This window comes from Harpia harpyja, chromosome 23, assembly GCF_026419915.1.
Source record: "Harpia harpyja isolate bHarHar1 chromosome 23, bHarHar1 primary haplotype, whole genome shotgun sequence".
NCBI classification, from domain to species: domain Eukaryota; kingdom Metazoa; phylum Chordata; class Aves; order Accipitriformes; family Accipitridae; genus Harpia; species Harpia harpyja.
In genome coordinates, this window is record NC_068962.1 from 3,080,114 (window position 1) to 3,099,942 (window position 19,829).

The window sequence follows — 19,829 nt, forward strand, 5'->3', positions numbered from 1 at the left end:
CATTACTGACAATAAAAGTCATGACACAATAATGGACCTGACCTACCCAATCTGGCAACTACCGTTAAGTTACATACAGTGCAAGTTATATGCAACAATTATAAATTTTATGAATTCTTTAAAGTTTTGTTTGTATCTCACTAAAAATTATGAGATCTCTGCATTGCTGTTATTACCTTAGTAGGTACTTTAACATCTTTTGGGAGGACAGAGAGATCTTTATAGTAGTCTTTATAATTGTCATTCAGTTGCTCAACACTTATGGACATTGCTTCATCAAGGGCTTCATAATCATAAGAAGATGATTTTCTTATTCTTTTAAACTGTTTATTCTGCAGCTGTTTGAGATAGTATTCCCAACGACTGGGGAAGTCTCGTAATAGTGCACCTATCAAGGATATCACAAGAGGAGAACCTGAAAGAAAAGATTAATTTAATCTTAGAGGTTTTCAAGGAACACAATCCAATAATTCAGTCAAGTGGTTGACTAAATCAGGTAATTTTCCCAATACATTGATTAAATTCTTGAGGTGTGGAGAACAGACAAACAAAACATGTCATCCATGTAGACATCTGTAAACTCACCAAATTTAAGTGGAATAGTGGGGCAGGAGGAAGATATACTGAAGAAAACTACTCGAAAATCAACATGAGACACTTCTATTTAGTTTAAAAAAAAAAAAAAAAAGCCTTTAACAAGCACTTGTGTTTTACTTAAGGCATACAGTATTAAAGAATGTTCCTTCCTCTATTTGTAAGTCAAAACCTAGAAGAAAAAATGACATTCAGTGGTAAACGGTATGTTACAGAGCAGCAAGTATACCTTTGCATTCTCTTACAAGGCAGTTAGCTTGTTCTGGCAGTTCTGATATTTTCATATTCACAAACAGGGATAAAATCTCCAGTCCTTTCTCATGTCCTAGTCCACTTTCCACATGAACCTCATATTTATTGCCTAGACATAGAAACATGGAAAAAATTTAAAAGAATGTAAAAAATCCTAAGGAAATTGAGAGTATTTTCCAAGCAAAATCTGGAGCAAAGGACCTGGCTCATGATTTTTTGCATAGTATTTTATATGCTTAGTACTAAGAAAAGTATGAATTCTACTTATCAGAATCAAGTTTGCATTAGAGAGACAAAAAAATTAAGACTATAATCTAATAGTTGCAAATGCATTATGGGCATGTCGTAGCAGTGACTGCTTAATAGCGTAGAGATAATCAGTCTAACAGCAGCGGTGTGACAGAGGTTAATTTACCCTGTTGAGAATCATTGCACTCTTTAATGTAGACATATAACCTTCAGGATAACATATAACATTTATTTCACAAAGAGCATAAAGTCTCACAGAGCAGAATTCTAAAACTTTGCCACTTGTGCACAAGTTGATAGACATAGATTGTATCAGATTCTTTTGAAAGTTCACAAGAACAAATTGCATACATATACACACACAATCTGTGGTGCAGGAGAGGAAACTGCTCCTTACCAGCTACAGCATCTGTTACGCTCCTGTCCCTGCTGGTGATAAGAACCTGACATTGATTATCAAATGCTTTTAATACCCAGGAATCCCAAATGTCATCCAGGATCAAAAGAGATCTAGTGCAAGAAGAAATATTGCAGATTTCAGATCAACTATTAGTGCTAAAATACAGTTTTGCATTTTAATAATGAAAGAACATTTTAAGAATTTACAATGTATCAATGCATAATTTTTTATATTAATATGTAAAATATCTTAAGAGGGCACTAAACACTGTGCAAGAAAGTTGAATGCAAGTCTCTAAAAAAAAGTTTTTACCATTTATTGCTTTATAGCTACAATTGAAGTGTAAACAATAAAGTTTTGAGAAATATTTCCATTAGTAGATATCAGGAAATCCAGAAATATTTACTCTGTTTTTCAAGTCATGTGGTATCATAAATGAACAAAAAAGTTGTATACAACTAGGTAACAACTCTGCTTGACACAGGCTAGTGATAAGCTTTGTGGGAGAAACCACGTCAGTATCCTTTTGACTGGAGAGTTTTCAGTTTTGTTCTTGTATCTTCAGAAAGCTATATGAGACTAATCCTCTAGTGAAGGAAGTGCCTTGGATGATGAGGCTCTTTTTACATAAACAACATTTTATAGCGACTGCATATTCAAATCCTGTGGCTAGTGACGTTTGTAGGTTACTACATGCAATCCCACCATAATAATGTTTGTAGACTTCCCTGTACCTGCCTGTATCTGACAAAGAAGTTAGTGAAAACTGTTTTTGAAAGGTTGGTTCCAAGGGAGCAAGAAGTTAAAAAGATTGGCTAGCAAGTAGATTTATGAAAAAAATACCAGTTATTTGCATTCTGTGTGTTTTGTGGTGGAAAGAAAGTTATTGAAACCAAATTCTACAAACTGTTTACATTTACTGCCTTTTTTTTTTTTATTAAAAGGATGGAATTTTCAGCTACACAAATCACTGGTTAAATTGTCCAATTGCCACTGAAGCGTATGAAGACTTCCGCATTTTTCTTCAGCTAAATGACACTTATACAATCAATGCTTATAAATAAAGATTTTATCCTTCATAAACAAGCACATACACATTATAGCCCATTTTCAAAGTTACATAAAAGTCTTGGATACCCATACCTCATTTTTATACAATTCCTCTACTAAAACTCTTTTGATAAATCAGAGGGTTTACAAGAATACTATCACAGCCATAAATGACTAATTCTGTGGTACTTTCACACTTGAAAATATGCTGGGCAGCATGAATTACAGCCTGATTTTATGTTTTTAATTAATCTGAGAATGTAAAAGTCCTCCCAATCTTTTGGTACCAGTGACTTTCTTCTCCAACCATACCAACAAACCTTAAATCCTAATTAGGATTATAAAAAAAAAATTAAAAAAAAAAAAAACAAGAAACAAAAACCCAAAACACTATGATAACAATCACAGGGCATTTAATACTGAAACTTCTAACTTTAAAGAATATCATAGCTTCAATTTCTTCAACCACAATCCAACAAAATAAATAATGCCATGTTGCTCAAAGTTTTCCTTTGACTAATACTTTAATCCCAAGAAATGTACTGGATTCACAATTTGAAATCTTTGACTAACACTTGATTCCCAAGACATATACTGGGTTGACTATTTGAAACCAGAAATAGCTGAAGTGACTTTTTGTCATCAAAGAGAATTCCAGTGCAGAGCAAGCTCCTCCACAACCTGCAGAACTAGTGAAGCTTGGTTTCCAATACACTTGCACCCTATGAACCTCACTCCCCAGAACATTCCCCCCTACCTCCTCCCATGCCCACTATGATTTCCCAGATAACCCATCATCAGCAAGGCTTTCAATTTCTTCTTACAACATTCTCACATATCTCTAACTGCGCAGGATGCAGCACAGGCTGTAGCCTGTTCCCAGCTCGCGTGTCCAAGCTGGCCAGTTAGCAAGACAACAAAATATGTTTCCCTTCAATTAATTCTGTATACCCCTTTTCAGCACTGAAGGCACCTACTTGGATTTCTCTTCTTTATCCAACTGTCAATTTTCATAAACTTACAGAATTTTCCAAGATACAAAGTTCCTACCTTTAGAGTCAACTCTGGCAATATGCTCCAAGTGTTTAGGATAGAGAAGGAGAAGGGAAAGGGTAAACAGGACTAAGATGAACAGTGTGATCACATTAACACGGTTTCTAAATGGTGAAATGCAGTCAGACTAGAAAAGTTTTATAATCAATTCTTGTCCCTTTTCCTTGAGGTGCAGTCATCCTCTGCAATACTCCTATCTAACATCTGTTACTTTATCTTGAAACTGATTAATGAACATTGCCAGGTCAACCGCATCCTACATGAGATACCTGACAGTCTATAAGGAAGACACTGCCACAGCTGGCATTGATATGCCCTTAAATAAAACCAAGTGTCTAATTGTTTCCAAAGCTGGCATTTTCTCTTTTCCCCTTAGTTTCCTCAGCATAAAGGTGCTCTTTTGACAAAACACAGTAAGTACATCGTAAATGAGTCACTTTGTGCACTACAAGCAATATAGCACAGCATAGTACATCAACCGTGTTAGGCTGTCATGTCACTTGGCTGTACAGTAGCTGCCAACTTCTGGAACAGTTCATGATGCCATAGGGATACATCGTACAAGAAAGTAACACAGAGTTCTCCCTTCTACTCAGAAGGGACTGTGATGTTGTGCATCAATTAAACATCCAAATTCTTCTGTATTGAAGAGTTTTGTTTTGTTTGTTAATAAACAAAAAATAACAGGAATTGTGTCAGTGGTGACTTAACATACTTCAGGGAAACCTGCACTTTCAGTTGAAAGTGTCTTGTTTGCACTTTTCATATAAGACTTCCACAAAAAATGAAAGATTTCTCGTGGAGGACCTGGCAGTGTTTTTCAAATTTTTTCTTCGGAAGAAAGATTATTTTTTTCCTGTACAAAAATGGCAATATTCTTCTAGTCTATGTCATCTATAAAGATCACAAGGTCAGAGTATTATTCTTGAGATAACTCACTCAGGTGCAGGCTTGTTTAGTTTAGTACAGATTTTCCCAGAGAGTAATGAAATCCTCAACAAATAACAAAATCTATTACCCACAGATGAAAACCAAAAAGTGCAGTGACTGAGACGCTGCTTGACTAAATCAAGTCACTTTTCCTGAAGTTTGAAAGCAACTGGCTTCTTGGCGATAATTGATCATATAAAAACCTGCTTTCACTTTGGTAACTCTAGACCAAACACTTTAAAAAGCCATCAGCTGTTCCAGAAAGGAAAAATTTTCTGAAGTGATACACACCCTTTTACTGCTGTATGATCCTCACACATCAGTGAAGCACTCTACATACATGATGAGAACACTGAAAGTTAGAGCAATTCTTATTTCCAACTGTTTGTTCCCAACTTTCATTATTCAACGACTAATAATTTTTCAAGCGAATGTGACTCCTGCACAGCTGGTTAACATATTTTATTAGCAGAAGCCTTATTAGCCTACTAAATATATTCACACCCAGGACAAGCCTACAATGTATCCCTTAAGTTACTCCATTGAAAAAAAAAAAAATCTCTAAACAGGAACAGTTATACTGTTTATATTTGTTTACCTTTCAGCTTTTGTACACTTATCTGGACTTACTTATTCTTTTATCATATGTAAGGCAGTAATTTAGAAAATTTTAACAGGAACCTCTACACAAGAATTAAAATTCTAGAAGTATTGTTAGCTTCACCTTGAATAACTCTTCCTAATTATCTACAGTAAAACAGAAGAAGTGGAAGAGTTAGGAAGTTGGTTTAAAAAGAAAAAAAAAAACACAAACACACCAGAGACATGTAACCACAACACAGACACCTTAGACAATTACACCAAAGTTACTCTGCAAAGTTTTCCATTAAAATAAGTGTTTCATTTTACTGACATCACCTGGGATATTTGCGTAGCATCAGCAAACGAAGACGATCTTTAGCCTCTTCAATGTTGAGTGGTGGCCTTTGTGAAAGAGTAGAGTCATGTTCTAATCTACTACAGAGATTCTGAAGTTTTATTAGGAGCCCTGCTTTGTCCTGTTTTCCAACAGAGATCCAGTGAACTCCTCCTGGAAAGTAATCTAACAAGAAAAGCAATATTAATCATGCTATACATTTAAAAGTGTAAATATTTAATAGCGGCTTACAATAGCAATCAATAACTCAATTTCAATTAAAATATAAAACTGTAAAGTCTATTGCAAGCCAGCCTTGCAACTCTACCACTAACACAGAAGGATGGTTCTACAAGGCCACTACTTTTTATTTTTAAAGAAACAGGCTCTATAGGGCAAGTTCCCACAAAGAATTCACACTGCCACTGGTGCTGTCATCCCTTCTCTCTACATGCCTTCCTGCCTGTCCCTTAACAACCCCTTCTGCATCCATCTTCCTGCTAGTCTGACTTAGCATTTACTTTTTTAACCCTGTACTACTGCAGGAGTTCAGAGTTTGGGATGTGAAAGTTATCCCGAAACAGTGAACAAAGTGGCATCTAGAAGAGTCAGGTGTAGCAGAGGATGCCGTAGTCTCTATCCCTACGTCATGTTTTCTACAGTCTGAGTCCCACTTTCTCCTCCAAGTGTCCTATGTAAGGAAAAAAAAAAAAAAAATCATTAAATGTTTTAACTTATGATCTGCTTTAAGCTAAAGTGATACTAGTGTAATTAAGGATGCATCTACTCTCATAAACCAAAGCAGATTCCAAGGTGAAAACCTATTCAGAATCTTTTCCCATAAATTAATAAAATACTTAGTGGTCCTAGAGCACTAAAGGGTTAAGAAAGCTGTAAGTTGCAAGCAAATATTTCAGAAGCACCTAAGGAATTCAGAAACCTAAATCCTAAGTTACTTTCAAGATGACATAAGATACTTTGCCATATATGTCCAATATGCCTATACCTGTATTAATTTTTATAAAAATATAGATGTTTTTCTAAACGTACCTTCCAAGAGCTGATGATCCCTTAAAGCTTCTGCTGTTAAAACAGTCTTCCCACAACCTGCCATTCCATAAACTGTGACCCAGCCTGGATCACTTCCCAGGCAGCACAGCTTCTGTTTAATAGCGTCTACCAGTTTTGGCCGAGTGACAAACACAACTGGTCTCTGTGGTACACCTCCTTCGCAGAGAACTGTCTTAACTAAGGTTAAAAACAAGAAACATGAAAATAAAAAGTGACTTCTAAATGTGATGCCTCTTCAAAGCAAACGATTCCCTACCCCAGATAACTAGTGGGCTCCCCTCCCACCTCATGTCCCATACAAATGCTCTAAAAACTACTGGACTCACAACACCAAATACTGAAAAAATGCTGCTTTTTAGAAATAAATTACTTAACAAGTAACTAGCCTCCCACCTACAATATTGCTCCAGTTAATGGAATACCTATGAGGCAAGCTAGTTACAGCAATCCCTAGAAGTGAAAAATAATTAACAGCTCCAGTAGAAACTGTGGCAAAGACAGGAGCTCAACATTACTATACCCAACTATCAAGTCGCTTTCTCAGCCTGAAGTTACCACCCCATGGATTCAGCAGAAAAGAAAGCATGCTGTGTAAGGCTTTTACTTTGCAGTTAACAGCACAGCATTTTGGTCCAAGCAAGACTCCCTTCGATTCAAGCTAAGATAGCATGACTTGCAATAGAGCAGGTAAAGCATAGCAGGAAAGGAAACGTGCACTTTATCTGTTCACTGCTGGCCACAAAGTGGCCATATGCAGTGCCATATAATACTAATAAGCTTTGGGAAATCTTACTCAGATAATCAAAATTCCACATGCCTACAACACTTCTTAAGATGTAGAGTGCCAGTAAATATGGCAGTTAGTCATATGCAGTTAGAAGGTTCTTCCCATTAAAAACTACCAATTTATTTCATATCAATCAAAGATGATACTGATGACAATGTAGGTAAAAGTTAGGAATTTATGTAGGGTAACTAAAAGATCTGGTGGAGAGAATTAAGCAACATAAGAACAAGATCAACTATTGGAATGTAGGCTGAGAGATTACAGATTACTCTTCAAGATAAATGTCAGAATTTTGGAGGCTACAACTTTTTATGTTAGATTCAACTTCTTTAATGTATACAAATAAAAGTCTGTCTTTCACATACAACAAAAATGTTACAATTTAGAGAAAACTGTGAGAGCTTCAGGTTTCCCATCTTTTAAAATAAACATTACTTAATATAAACATTTTCAAGGTGACCTACAAAAGTCACAATTGTTGTAACTCTCCTGCCATATTAATTACGTGAAATACAAAGATACTGACTACTACACTACCAAAACAAGTGAATGCACCAAATACTCCTTTTTCATTGGAACAGGTATTATAGTCACTTAGAAAGGAATAAAAAAAGGCAACTTGTCTTTACTTTCAAGCACAGGGATTGCTGTAGTTACACTGACCGTATGAAGTCATTCCATCCATTGAACTCTTTCCGTTACCAGAGGAGATGGCAGGGATGCCATCCTGAAGAAGCGCTGCAAGATCTCTGTACCCTTCGTGAAGTAGTGCATTATAAAAGGATCTATATGAATTATTATCTTTTGTAAGAATAATGTTTATTAGCATAGCTGCTCGCTCCTTCTGTGTATTCTAGAAAAAACATTAAAAGAGATGTTATACAGAACTAAGAGACCTTAGAAACCATCTAATCTATCACTCTGTCAATTATAAACTGTTTATAGTTAGCCTTCAACTTGACCAAGCCCTTAACTCAACCTTATGAAGTGCAATAAAAACTGCATGCTAAGCATACGCTTAAGAATTTGCTGAATCCAGGAATGAGATAGACTGAAATGACTATTATTAAAAAGAATGATAAAATATATGAGTTGACTAGGAAGATAAATAAGTGAGAGACAACTCTACCTGTTGTTTCACTCTCTCCTCCTCCTGTAATGTTAGTACTTCATCAGAAATCATACGATCCATAATGTAAGATGTCTTGATGTCTTTTTCCAATGCTTGGCGATTCATAAGTAAATAATTTCTACTCTTGACGTCCATATTTCTTCAATGTGAAAAAGGGGGGGGGGGGGGGGGGGGGAGTCAAGTCAGAACCAGAACATTACTTCCAAGTACAATTTTGGTTTTAAAGTCAGAAAAAGGAGCAGAGCAGTTGCATTAATGGAAAATACAGTGAATCTTCAGGCAAGCTCATACTACAAACTGCAGAAAGCTAAACTTTTTTTTTTTTTTTACTTACAACAAAAAGTTGTTTTTTTACTTTCTGTTGTGATAAAGAGACTTTCATACCACTGTTATATGAATTTAATTATACTGTTTATGACTCACTAGTCTAGCTTGGCTGGACAGCACAGTAGCATCAAGAAAACACTGGGGAAATCAAATATTCCTTTTCAACAGAGTAAAAAAAGGCATATATATAGTTAAGTTGTAATAGTTCATCAGCTACTGTGAATATAAATAGTATTCTTGAAGTATTGTTTAAATGCCATATGCTATTATGTTTAATAAATACATCCAGCTGAGCATTATTATACTTAATCTGACTACAGTATTTCCCTGATTGCTCCACCTGGAGGCATATAAAGCAGGTATAAAAAGAATTTCAATCTTTAACAATTAGACTCATAGTAAAACTTCTGTGCTCATGTGAATGGAAGTTTTCATTAAAAAAGCAGATATTATACTGCTAATTCTGAAAAAAGGAAAAAAAAAAACCTGGGTATTTTTCCACATTCCTCTGAATTTATGTTTATGAACACTTGCAGAACTAAAGAAGCACAGTCTGTGCAAGCTTCTCATATACTAGGAACTTGCTAAATGTCTCTATGAAAAGGTCTGCTCCCCACCCACTACATCCCTCAAATTTTTTAAATCCCTGGATCATGTGACTGGGACAACAGGATGAGAAACGGGACTGGTCTCACGGCTGACAGCACTGGGCAGAACTACAACAGAAAATAAAACCGAAGGCGATTGCAAGCTCCTCCACCGTGCAACCACGCAGCTGCCTGCAGAAAAGCTCACCTTTTCCTTCAGTCCCTCCTTCAGGAGCAGGGTAGATGCAGAACAGCTGCCTCTGGATAACCCGATGGAGTGTTTCTTCCGCCGTACTGACCGAATTTCCTATTTTCACTGAAAATTATGCAGTTAGAAAGTCTTCCGCCTTACCTTTACCCCACCACACCGCTTCGGGAAGGGGACGTGAAAGCTCCCCAGTCGAAAAACGCCCAGGTTAAAATAATAATAATAGTAATCAGTCCACACGCGAAGCAAATACAAAAAGAAAGCACCCCACAACCACACAAAACAAAGGGTTACCTCACACCCAGACAACGCCTCACCGGAGCCGCCGTTACTAGCCGCAGGGCGAACGAAACAGAAACCGGAGCGCTCAAACCCGCCCGCCCGCCTCCCACCGCCGGGCCGGGCCGGGGGGGGCTCTCCCCGGCCACCTCCCCTGAGGCAGGGGCGGGGGGGGGACAAGCCGCCTCCACAGCGGACGGCTCCGGAGCCGTGAGCTGGAGCCAGCCTTGGGGCGGGCGGCGGTGAGACCGAAACCTCCCAGGCAACGGCCCGTCCCGTCCCGCCTTGCCTCCCGCTCGCCCCACCGCCGCTCACCGGGCGGGCAACAAGTTCCCGCCTCACCCTGAGGAGAAAGCCGTTACCCCGCACCGGGGGAAGCAACCCGCACCGCGAACGCTTCCTCCTTCCGGGCCCGGCGGGTGGGATGAGGAGCCGACCCGGCCCAGCCCGCTTCCCTCCCCGGCAGTGACCCGGCCCCCTTCACGGAACAAAGCCCCGTTCTCCCCGCGCCGGCGCAGAGCCGCGGAAACTCGGCCGCGCTGTTAGCGGGAGGCGGCTTCGGCGGGGGAGGCGGCCGTTGGCGGGTGCGGGCGCCTGACGTGGCTCCCCGCCGCGGTGTGAGGCGGCGTGGCTGTGGGCGAGCCGCTAACGGGTGTGGGGACGCGGTGACGGCGGGAGGAAGGCGCCCAGGGGACGGAGAGGGGGTGCCCGGCCGCTGAGGGAAAGGCGGCCCGGAGCGCTGGGTTGGTCGGCGGAGCTGAGGGAGGAAGGGTGCCGCCGGGGCTGGCCGGTGTCTCCGCGGGCTCCTGGGCTGGGGAGGGGGGTTTCTTGTCGTCGTCCCCCCCCCCGGAGCCCTGAGGGCGGAGAGGGCAGCCGGTGGCCCGGGATGAGCGGGGGTAGGGCCGGGGTGGGGCGGCGGGAAGGGTCGCTGTGGGGAGAGGGGCTCGTCCCCCTCAGCGCCGCGCTCCGAAGTTGTCCGTTAAAGCCGAGTTGTTGTCCCTGCGCTCAACCATTTCCCTAACTACCGTTCAGATCTCTTCGTTTTAACTTCGTAATGCGTGTTCTCAATCCCAAAGGTGTTTTAAAAGCTACAAAGTAGCGGTTCGGCTGGGTTTTGGGGGAGCCAGAGGTGGTTTTTCCCTACATACCTCAACTCGGAGCACGCTTCCATCTCTAAGCTTCACGCTCTTGTGACAGATTCGGATTTTAAACAACACCCTTTACGCATGTATGAGACTATGTAAGTATCTCTAATATTTAAATATTTATATATTGACACGTGGCTAAGCGGCAATACTGCAGAATGATCCGGAAAGAAGCACAACATTTTTGTCTCAACTTGCGCTAAACCGAACCCACCGAGGATCTAGTCTATTTTGAGCAGTGTGGTGGGAGATTTTAGGCTTAAAAATTCCACTCTGCACTTCCACTTGGTTGGTTAGAATGTGAGCTTTCACGTTCTTCGAAACTGGAGATTCATATTGCCTGAATCTATGCGGACCTTAACTTTAGCAAAGAGGAAATTATGGCTTTTATCTGGATGCATATTTCATTAATATTCTGTATTTTTCTATTAATGGCTATTAACTGGTGTCCGTGGTTTTACAGATGACATGAAATCATTGCAACAGAACTATTTCTAAATTAAAGCTTGATTTGCAATCTCTTTTTTAAAAATGAGAAGATTCATTTTCCCCTTTAATGTCGAGTAGGTAATTTTTTTTCTAGATCTACAAGTAAAACAGGAGGACAGTGAAACTGCTGATAAAATTGTGACAGTAATCAACTATAAAAAGAAATACCATGCTTTCAGTCCTTGTGATTTTAAACATATCTTCAAAATGGCTTATTGCACAACAGATGAAATATTTCTGGAAAGGTGAAATTAGCTAAAGTTTCAAAAGTCAGTTCAGTTTGAGAAAACATGAGAGCAGTGCTCTGTGGTATAGAAAACAAATTTTCACAAAGTCTTATGAAAGTATTATGAGACTTTACAAAAGTTCACATAACTAGAAAACATAGTGCTGAAGGAGACATTTTTGGGGGTGTATTTGTGTAACTAAAGGGCAAGAGGTTATATTTGAAGATACTTAAAAGTAACTAGTCCTTTTTGGTTTTTTTTCCTAGCTCTCTCTTTTGCTTCTGCTTTTTAAAAACACAAAATGTCTGAATTTAAGCAGAGGAAAAAAGGTATTTCTTCATCCAAGACCACTGACAGCTCACAAAAGGTTGAGAAGCACAGTAATTGTGGGAAGCTGGCAAGTCGGAGGACCAGCAATAATCGGAGTTGCTTTTGGATGGATTCACGGACAAGCTTGAGCATAATTTCCCTTGCTTTTTGCCTGGTGCTGACCTGGTAGGTAACCCTCTAAAGTGGATTTTAATATTTTCTTTTGTATTCCATACTGTATTCAGCCACAGGCAATATGATTAGTTACGTCTGAATATAGTGTTTGGGTTAAGTGACTGTAGAAACTTTTTAAATCTAGAACGATCAAGGAGAGAATAGCAGTATTCACAAGCGTGGAAGCATTGGTATACAGTGAGGGATTATAGAAGCTTGATGTGTTCTATCATGTTGAAAGTTTAAAAGGTGCGTTCCTCACGAATTGTAAATACCTGCTTCGGAGACTACATCTAAGTGTGAAGAGCAACTTAATCTCACAATAAGTACAACAAGGCTCATTTGGCTGGTAATAAATAATTCAACAGTAGAAGTGAAGTAGAGTTTTCTGTAAATAACTTGCTCAGCAGCGTGGTAAATTGTTCATCAGGTGGAGTCTTCAAGTAAAGGTCAAATATCTTTGTAAAAGATGTTTTAGAATATCTTGGCAGCACCAGTACCTTAGTTCCATCAGAAACTGAGCTTCATGCAGAAATGAGATGATGAAATTCTCAGAACTCTAGTGCAAGAAATTAGTCCAGATTCTTATAATCTAGACATCAATCTGAAAATTAAGGTAAAATTTGTTCTTATTTAACATCACCCAGATTTTATTATCTAAATCTTTGAGAAACAGAACGACATAGTAGAATAAAATTAGTGATGCTTCTGCTTACTGTTCTGTGTATACCTGTTTAAGTCTGGTTTGCATTTATCTATCATCTATCTATAGCTAGCATTTCAGCTTTTATTGCCTAACTTAATCTGTATGGAATATTGCAGATCTTTTGAAACTTCTTATTGCTATTCAATATATTAATAAATATCAATTTATGAAAGCACAAGTGTTTTAAATAAACTCTATTTTTCTAGATAAACAGATTGCTGTGAATCAGGTCCTGGAACACTTAATATATGCTAATTATCTAGTTGTGTTTACTGTTTATTTACTTGCAATTTGCAGGTTCCTATTTCAGCAGTCAGGTCAATTTGCTGATATGGAAAAAAAGTACAATTTCTTACAGCAAGAAGCTGAAAAATTCCTGGATGTGGAAAATAAAGTTAACTTAATTTCTGAAAAGGTAATCATCAACATCTTAATTGGATAATCTCTGGTGAACATTTGCTGTTGTTTTACTTTGTTGTCATTTAGTTAAATTTAATTGACTGTTTTAAAATACATTTTCATAATGTGTTGTACTTGCCTCTGAATAGGCCTTTGGGGAATATTTCATGTGACTAAACATGTCAATCCATACCATTGTTCAAGTATGTGAATACAACGGTTGTATCTCAGTATTATTTTTTAGACACTAAACTATTTTTAAAAAAGTACATTTGTGCACATACTTCATTCTACCAGTACTGTTCTGTGTATAATTCTAATACACATTGATTTGAAGAAAATTTACAGGCATTTTTCTGTAGTAGACCTGTTCTAATAATAAGACATAATGAAGTGATAGTAATATTTTTTCATTGCTATTTTATTTTCTTATCTGCGTGTGACATTATCAAGTAGAAAACTTTGGGCTGGCTGCCGAATTATCCCTTCTGTCTTACAGATGGTGATGGGGGTACAGCATGGCTTAGGCAGTGATGTTGTTTTAGCACTGATTTCATAATGATGTCATTTATACATGATGTAATTTGGATATTTATATATTACACTTCAGATTGCAAAATGTTGCATGGGATTTACGTAGTGTGATACATTTTACAAAAAAAAAAAAACCAACAAAAAACAATGAACCACCATGGAAAATAAAGGATTGACAATAAAGAAAATGGCATGTATTCTATAGAAATTCAACAACAAACATACCCTTTTCTGTGACTTCTTCATGCTAGGTTAATCAACAATATTTTAAAGATGAAATATGAAAACAAATCATATAGGAGCTTTGTAACAAGTGAAGTGGCTTCTAAGGGACTTTATTCTCTGTTAAATAAAAGCAAATGGTTTTCTAGTCTTACTTCCGTTAAGCAGACACGGACATTGTTTTGTGTTATAAATGCAGCTTGAGTCTTCTGAAAGTATCCTACGAGAAGCTGCCTCATCCATCTCTGTGATGACTGAGTTTGAACAGGAAATACCTTCTCTTCATAACATCATAAATGATATTCAGAACAATGAACAGACTCTCTCTATAAAGATGCAGAATATTAATGAGAAGTTCCAAAATGTTACAAATTCCTGGAGAAGAAGCTTGGATGAAATGAACACAAACACTGGTGGTTTAAAATCTGAAGCTAAGTTCGTACATGCAGAAGTTACTTCCCAAATTAATGAAGTTGAACAAAGAATTAAATCCCTTTCAGAAAGAGTAAGAGATTTGGAAGACAGTACAGCCAGAAATATTAAAACATTAAAAAGGCAAGAAGATGATGAATTCTCTAGAGTTGAACAAAAGTTGGACTTGCATGCAAAGGCAGTTGAAAAACTAGAAGAAGAACAGAATAGTCTGGTAGCCAAGGACACAGACCTGAATCAGAAACTTGCGAACTATGAACCTAAAATTGAGGAGTGCAAGACTCATTTGCCAGCAATTGAAAACGCTATTCACTCTATTCTTAGATTATCAAGTGAATTGCTAAGTATGGAGAAGAAGATAGAGGACTTGACAACACAGCTATATACTGTGGAAAAGGCTATGTTGAAAACTGTTTCTGATACAATGGCAATGCAAAAGGTTCTTGAAGGCATACAGTACAATGACAGCATATTGAAAGTGCAAAATGAAGTAGTGGTTTTAAAAGAAGTACTGCATGACATAAAAGTACCTTCAAAAGCAAAAGAAATCACTTTAGAAAGCTATAACTTTGAAATTGACCAGAATGGGGATAACTAAATTTGGACATGGGGCTTTCACTGATGAAAGAGCACTTTAATTTATTATACATCATGTGACTCCAACGTACATTAAGGATAGCTGAAATATTCTCATTAATTTAAATAGACATTGGATCAGACTGAAAGGCAAACTTATAATAAAGAGGTTAGAGAGCAAGAAGTACTGTGTTGAAGGAGGAGAGGAGTACTTTCTTAAGGATTATTTTCAGCTTATTTATTAAAAGTTCATTTTTTTATTAAAAAGGAATTTGAAGCAAAGTATTTAGATTTAAGAAAAAAAAAGTCAAAACCAGAGACATCAGATGACAATTTATATTTAGTTTTCACTACTTAGTTTTTTATATTGTTACTCATCGTATTATATTCCATGGACTTGTAACACAATGAAGTTCTTACCTCTAGGCAGATATACATGTACCTCGCTTTTAACGTATTATATACCATAATGTTTTTGTGCTTGCGGTACAGGCTTCTCAATGTCAGAGGTAGTACTGGGATCTACATATTTTATTATGTGCAAGAAAGCACCAAGTACATTTTTAACAGCTGAAGCTGAGATACAACAACATTACAGAAAACACTAGTAAAGTACCCCTTACTGAGAACCTTCTCTTGTACTGGTATTTATAAGCAGGGGCTTGCATAACAGCTGGTGTTATCTTTTATTTCTTTGACCCCATGCAAATAGCCTCCTTAGACCTCATTTCCAGCCTTCTCAAACTTCCTAAAATCACGGGCATAGTTTTGTTCTGCCATTGAAATCGCTGGACTACATATAGACTGAAGTTCCTATTAACAGATATTCCTGCTAGATTATTCTTCTATCATTTAATTTGCAAGTTTGGTGTGATCAGTCACTGTATTAGTCTGGGGTTTGAGTTTTTTTGGTTTTGTTTGTTTTGGTGCTGTTAGAAACAAGTTTTAACCTTTTCTTCTATAGAATGTTCTCTGCTAGGCATTACATGACAGGTCTGGTATTGCTTTGCATTTCAAAGGGGAAAAAAAAAAAAAAAATTTACAGTGTCATGGACATTGGTTCCAAAAGTTTGGTGAACCAAGAGCTGCAAAAGCAATTAATGACAGCCATGGAGTCATGCACTTGAAGGCAGGGAATATCTAATTTATCCTGAGATCTAATAGATCTGTTTACACAGGATGTAGTCCTACCTAATAGGCCCGATACCTGTTCATTGAAATTTGGATCTCGGGACCACCATAAATTTGTGTCTACAGACTTAACGTCTTGATAATTTCTTATTTCTGAACTCAGGAAAGCAGATTGCTTAGTAGGCAGTATGAACCCACAACATTTATGACTTAATCAGGCTTAAGTTAAATTATCCTGGTTTTGTACATTCACTTATCTAGAACTCTGCTGAAGTCTTCACTAAACAGTTAATGCTGCCCCGTCAAGAGACTTTTAAACCAGCATTTCTCAATGTTATAAAGTCTATCAGTTTCATATATTTATTACTTATGTATAGATTTCTATCTGTTTAGTAATATTCAATAAAAATATGATGTAATGGATTGTCCTGGTACATAATCTATTCCAAAATAAATTGCTCTTCCAGAAAGGATACGGAATAAATACTTCAGTGTTCCATTAAGAAATACTATTCTGTACAGAAGTGTTTTTTAAATACCTTTCAGAAGTGTGTTCCAGGGTGTTTCTACTTCATATATTTTTGGGGAAGGGTGGCTAAATTACCAGTGGTATGCTCCCCAATTTAATGTCTTTCATCAACCTCAGCCCTATTGAAAGCCAAATGTACATGAGATCAAACAGGACATTCTCATCCTTAGAGGGCATTAACTAGGAAACCACCACAACTCCCCACAACCTAAATTTTGGTATTTTGTTTTTAAGCAAACAGTTCTGTGCTAGCGAGGACTGACCAACGCTATCAAGAAGTTAAAAATACTTGTTTCTCTGGTGATATTTTTACTACTAGCGTCAAGAAAAGGATTAGTATGAAACTAATTATAGCCTCTTAGAATGCGTTTTACCTGCCCATTTGGTGGGTTTTTTTTTCTCTCTCCACGTTATTGGGGATTGAACAGGATAGCGTCACTCAGATATTTTCCTTTCTTCCTCTCAAATTTGAAAACCAAGAACCAATTGTTAAAAAAACAGAAAAAGTGAACTAGCAAATTCAGCCAAAAATCCAACAGTAGCATGAGTGCTCCCTCAGTAATGCAGCTTTTATGGAGGTAGGCTGTTTAAATAGCCACCAAAATACTTCACAGGAAAAACATTAAACAAAAGGGAAGCATGCCTAATTCCTTTGGCTTTTTCTTTTGTGAACAACATGTTCAAAATACATCCTATGATTACCAAAATAAAACGGTCCATCATTTTTGGATGAGAATTTTAAAGTACGCATCTTTCTAAAACATTTCTGAATATCTTTCTACATGTGTGTTTCTGGTTCACACCAATTATAGGCTTAATACAAAAATTTCTGTAAATCAGAATATTGCATTTGATGACTTGTGTTTTCAGAGGTCATGCTGGAAAGTTGTATAGCACCTTCCTGTAATTTTTGTTGTAATAGAAAAAGTAGTAACACTGGAATTTGTTACATATACTGAAAAGAAAAAAAAGTACGTTTTTGTGTGTGTTGCAACAGAAGTTTATTTCCTAAAGACAGGATTTGCACTCAATTTCAGTATCAGAATAGTGAGATATTTCATTAGACTATAGCTTTAGTTTTGATGTGAGTTGTTAAGCTAGAAATCTTGTCAAATATTTTTATTTGTATCCCTGTAGTGTGAAAAGACGTGGAACTTAATGGACCATCTGGAAGACCTTAAAATAATTTCTCACATTAAACATCTGCAGGAAGATATTTATACAATGAAAACACAGTCTAGCAGCATAATTAAAAAACAAGAAGAATTGCAGAAGAATTTAACAACTCTTTCTCATGCACTGTCAAGTGCTGAACAGAATGCAGCTTCTGTAGCAAAAAACATAACTTTGACGATTGTGACAGTAAAAACTGACATAAGGCGCATTTCAGGCCTAGTCTCAGATATGACTGTGTTGACAGATTCTTTGCAAACACTAGAAGGTAAAGTAGAAAAAGGTGAAAAGAAGACGGTAAAAAATATAGGTGACCTGCTTACCAGTAGTATTGACCGAAGTACAAAACTACAGAGCTTGGCATCCAGTAACGCAAGGAAAATTGAGGAAATTAAGACAGCATTATCTGAGTTAAGAAGTGATTTTAACAAGCATTCGGATAGACTTTTGAATCTCGAAGGTGACAGAGCAAAAGTTCTGAAGACAGTTACATTTGCAAATGATTTAAAACCGAAGATGTACAAGCTTAAAAAGGATTTTGCCATCTTGGAGCCATTAATAAGTGACCTAACACTGAGAATAGGAAGATTAGTGGAGGATGTATTACGACGGGAGAAGGAAATTGCTTTACTGAATGAGAAATTGGCCAATCTAACAAGAGTTCAAACGGAGATCAAAGATACGAAAGATGAAATGACCAAGATTTCAGACATGAATTGATTGCTGTGAAATGCCACTGCCTAAAGAACAATAGTGTTTGAGGAGTGTTAACTCCATCAGGTGTAGTAATGAGAAGAAAGACAGTATTTGGAAGGCTTCATTTAGAAGCACACCAAAACTTAACTAGAGATTTGTCCTCTTCCTTTGAAAAGGACAGAAAAAAAAGTCACACTGATTTCAAGGGACAAACTATAAAGTGAACGAAAAACACGTCTCTGTGCATGTATTTGTCTTTCTGAAGGATGACAGGTGCTATATTTAATAAATTGCTTGTTTTGTACAATAAAACAGCGTTAAAGCATAAAATGTTGTTCTTGCCTTTAGAGTTTGCTTTCATGAAGAAAGCAGGACCTAAGACTGACAGAGCTTCAGCTTTCCTTTCCTGCTCCAAAGGAAGGAATAAAATTGTGGTTTCCAGATGGAGTTAAACAAGAGTTAGTCAAACTGCAGTAGCAATTTAATATTTATCTCAATATATTCACTCTACGATTTTTGTAAACTGTAGCACTTTCCCTTTTCTTTTCAATAAACAATATGTAAAGAGGCAAATGCAGTGAAGCAAGCAATGCCCAGAAATATTGCTGATGCCTTGCAAAAAGTGTGTCACACACTTAGATGGAATAATTTGTTTAAGTTTTTGTGTGAGGCTTTGTAATTATAAATTGTAATTACTGTACAGCATTGTTAACTCTTTAAAACACAGAACTCTATTTGGGGACAGTGCTTTGAAAGACCTACTAACCCCCCGATGGCTTTCTCCCAGTGTCACGGTATGTGTTCAGGAATCCTAACAGTGTTACTCATTCATTGTTTCTCAGCCTGTAAAATACTACAGGGAGCAGCAGAATTCGTGAAGAGAAGCTGCTCGGGTCCTGAAAGGTTAGACTGATAAGAGCCACTGGCAGTATTTCTGTGGTGAAGAGCAAGAGTTTAAGAGATCCGAGACATTGGAAAATGCGGTAGACTGAAGTAACAAGATAATGGAAATGGGTTTAGCAGAGGAAAGGGGGAAAAGTGCATTAAATAGGAATAAAAATTACCATAAAAATCAATTAGGAGAGATACAGCAATTCAGAAAATCTCTATAAATGAAATTACATCAAGAAGTAAAAGCATACAGTACGGCCTTTATAACTTCTCAATTGTTTAGTTGGTCATACCTGAACACCTTGCAGCTACCAGACTCTTGACTGTACGGAAGAGAGAACCATTCCTCTGCCTTACTGTT

General features: G+C 37.5%; 2 protein-coding genes across 13 annotated transcripts in view; one reads left to right on the forward strand and one right to left on the reverse strand.

Moving 5' to 3' along the window:
* APAF1 (apoptotic peptidase activating factor 1) overlaps positions 1 to 10,364 on the reverse strand; it is a 53,614-nt gene extending 43,250 nt beyond the window's left edge. For 5 of the 10 annotated variants that reach the window (XR_008233062.1, XR_008233063.1, XM_052774210.1 and 2 more), the window contains exons 1-8: positions 9,557 to 9,912; positions 8,432 to 8,573; positions 7,966 to 8,155; positions 6,495 to 6,692; positions 5,447 to 5,630; positions 1,493 to 1,605; positions 824 to 955; positions 177 to 415 (exon numbers count right to left, since the gene is read on the reverse strand). Coding sequence is in view for 7 of the 10 variants with exons in the window: in XM_052774210.1 (XP_052630170.1) it covers positions 177 to 415; positions 824 to 955; positions 1,493 to 1,605; positions 5,447 to 5,630; positions 6,495 to 6,692; positions 7,966 to 8,155; positions 8,432 to 8,569 (1,194 nt within the window). In the remaining 3 variants the exon portion in view is untranslated. Of the gene's footprint in view, positions 1 to 176; positions 416 to 823; positions 956 to 1,492; positions 1,606 to 5,446; positions 5,631 to 6,494; positions 6,693 to 7,965; positions 8,156 to 8,431; positions 8,574 to 9,556; positions 9,913 to 10,150 lie in introns of those variants that run through there. The other 5 variants (XR_008233061.1, XM_052774209.1, XM_052774206.1 and 2 more) reach the window with 4 other exon arrangements.
* Positions 10,365 to 11,003: 639 nt separating this feature from the next.
* IKBIP (IKBKB interacting protein) lies at positions 11,004 to 18,907 on the forward strand. Of its 3 annotated transcripts, XM_052774630.1 has the most exons (4): positions 11,004 to 11,075; positions 11,963 to 12,191; positions 13,183 to 13,300; positions 14,240 to 16,066. In XM_052774630.1, the coding sequence occupies exons 2-4, from the start codon at positions 11,998 to 12,000 to the stop codon at positions 15,068 to 15,070; spliced, it is 1,143 nt and encodes a 380-aa protein (XP_052630590.1). In that variant the 5' UTR covers positions 11,004 to 11,075; positions 11,963 to 11,997; the 3' UTR covers positions 15,071 to 16,066. The 3 variants fall into 3 exon arrangements, with proteins under 3 accessions (XP_052630590.1, XP_052630592.1, XP_052630589.1); XM_052774632.1 differs by lacking the exons at positions 11,004 to 11,075; positions 14,240 to 16,066 and adding an exon at positions 17,846 to 18,907 and having other exon boundaries at positions 11,084 to 12,191; XM_052774629.1 differs by lacking the exon at positions 11,004 to 11,075 and having other exon boundaries at positions 11,084 to 12,191.
* Positions 18,908 to 19,829: the final 922 nt, after the last annotated feature.

Bases quoted from the DNA above. Each gene is read 5' to 3' on its own strand.
- IKBIP (XM_052774630.1), top strand. From the start codon at position 11,998: ATGTCTGAATTTAAGCAGAGGAAAAAAGGTATTTCTTCATCCAAGACC. The intron at 12,192-13,182 runs GTAGGTAACCCT...TGCAATTTGCAG, and splicing joins TTTTGCCTGGTGCTGACCTG to GTTCCTATTTCAGCAGTCAG. The intron at 13,301-14,239 runs GTAATCATCAAC...TTATAAATGCAG, and splicing joins TTAACTTAATTTCTGAAAAG to CTTGAGTCTTCTGAAAGTAT.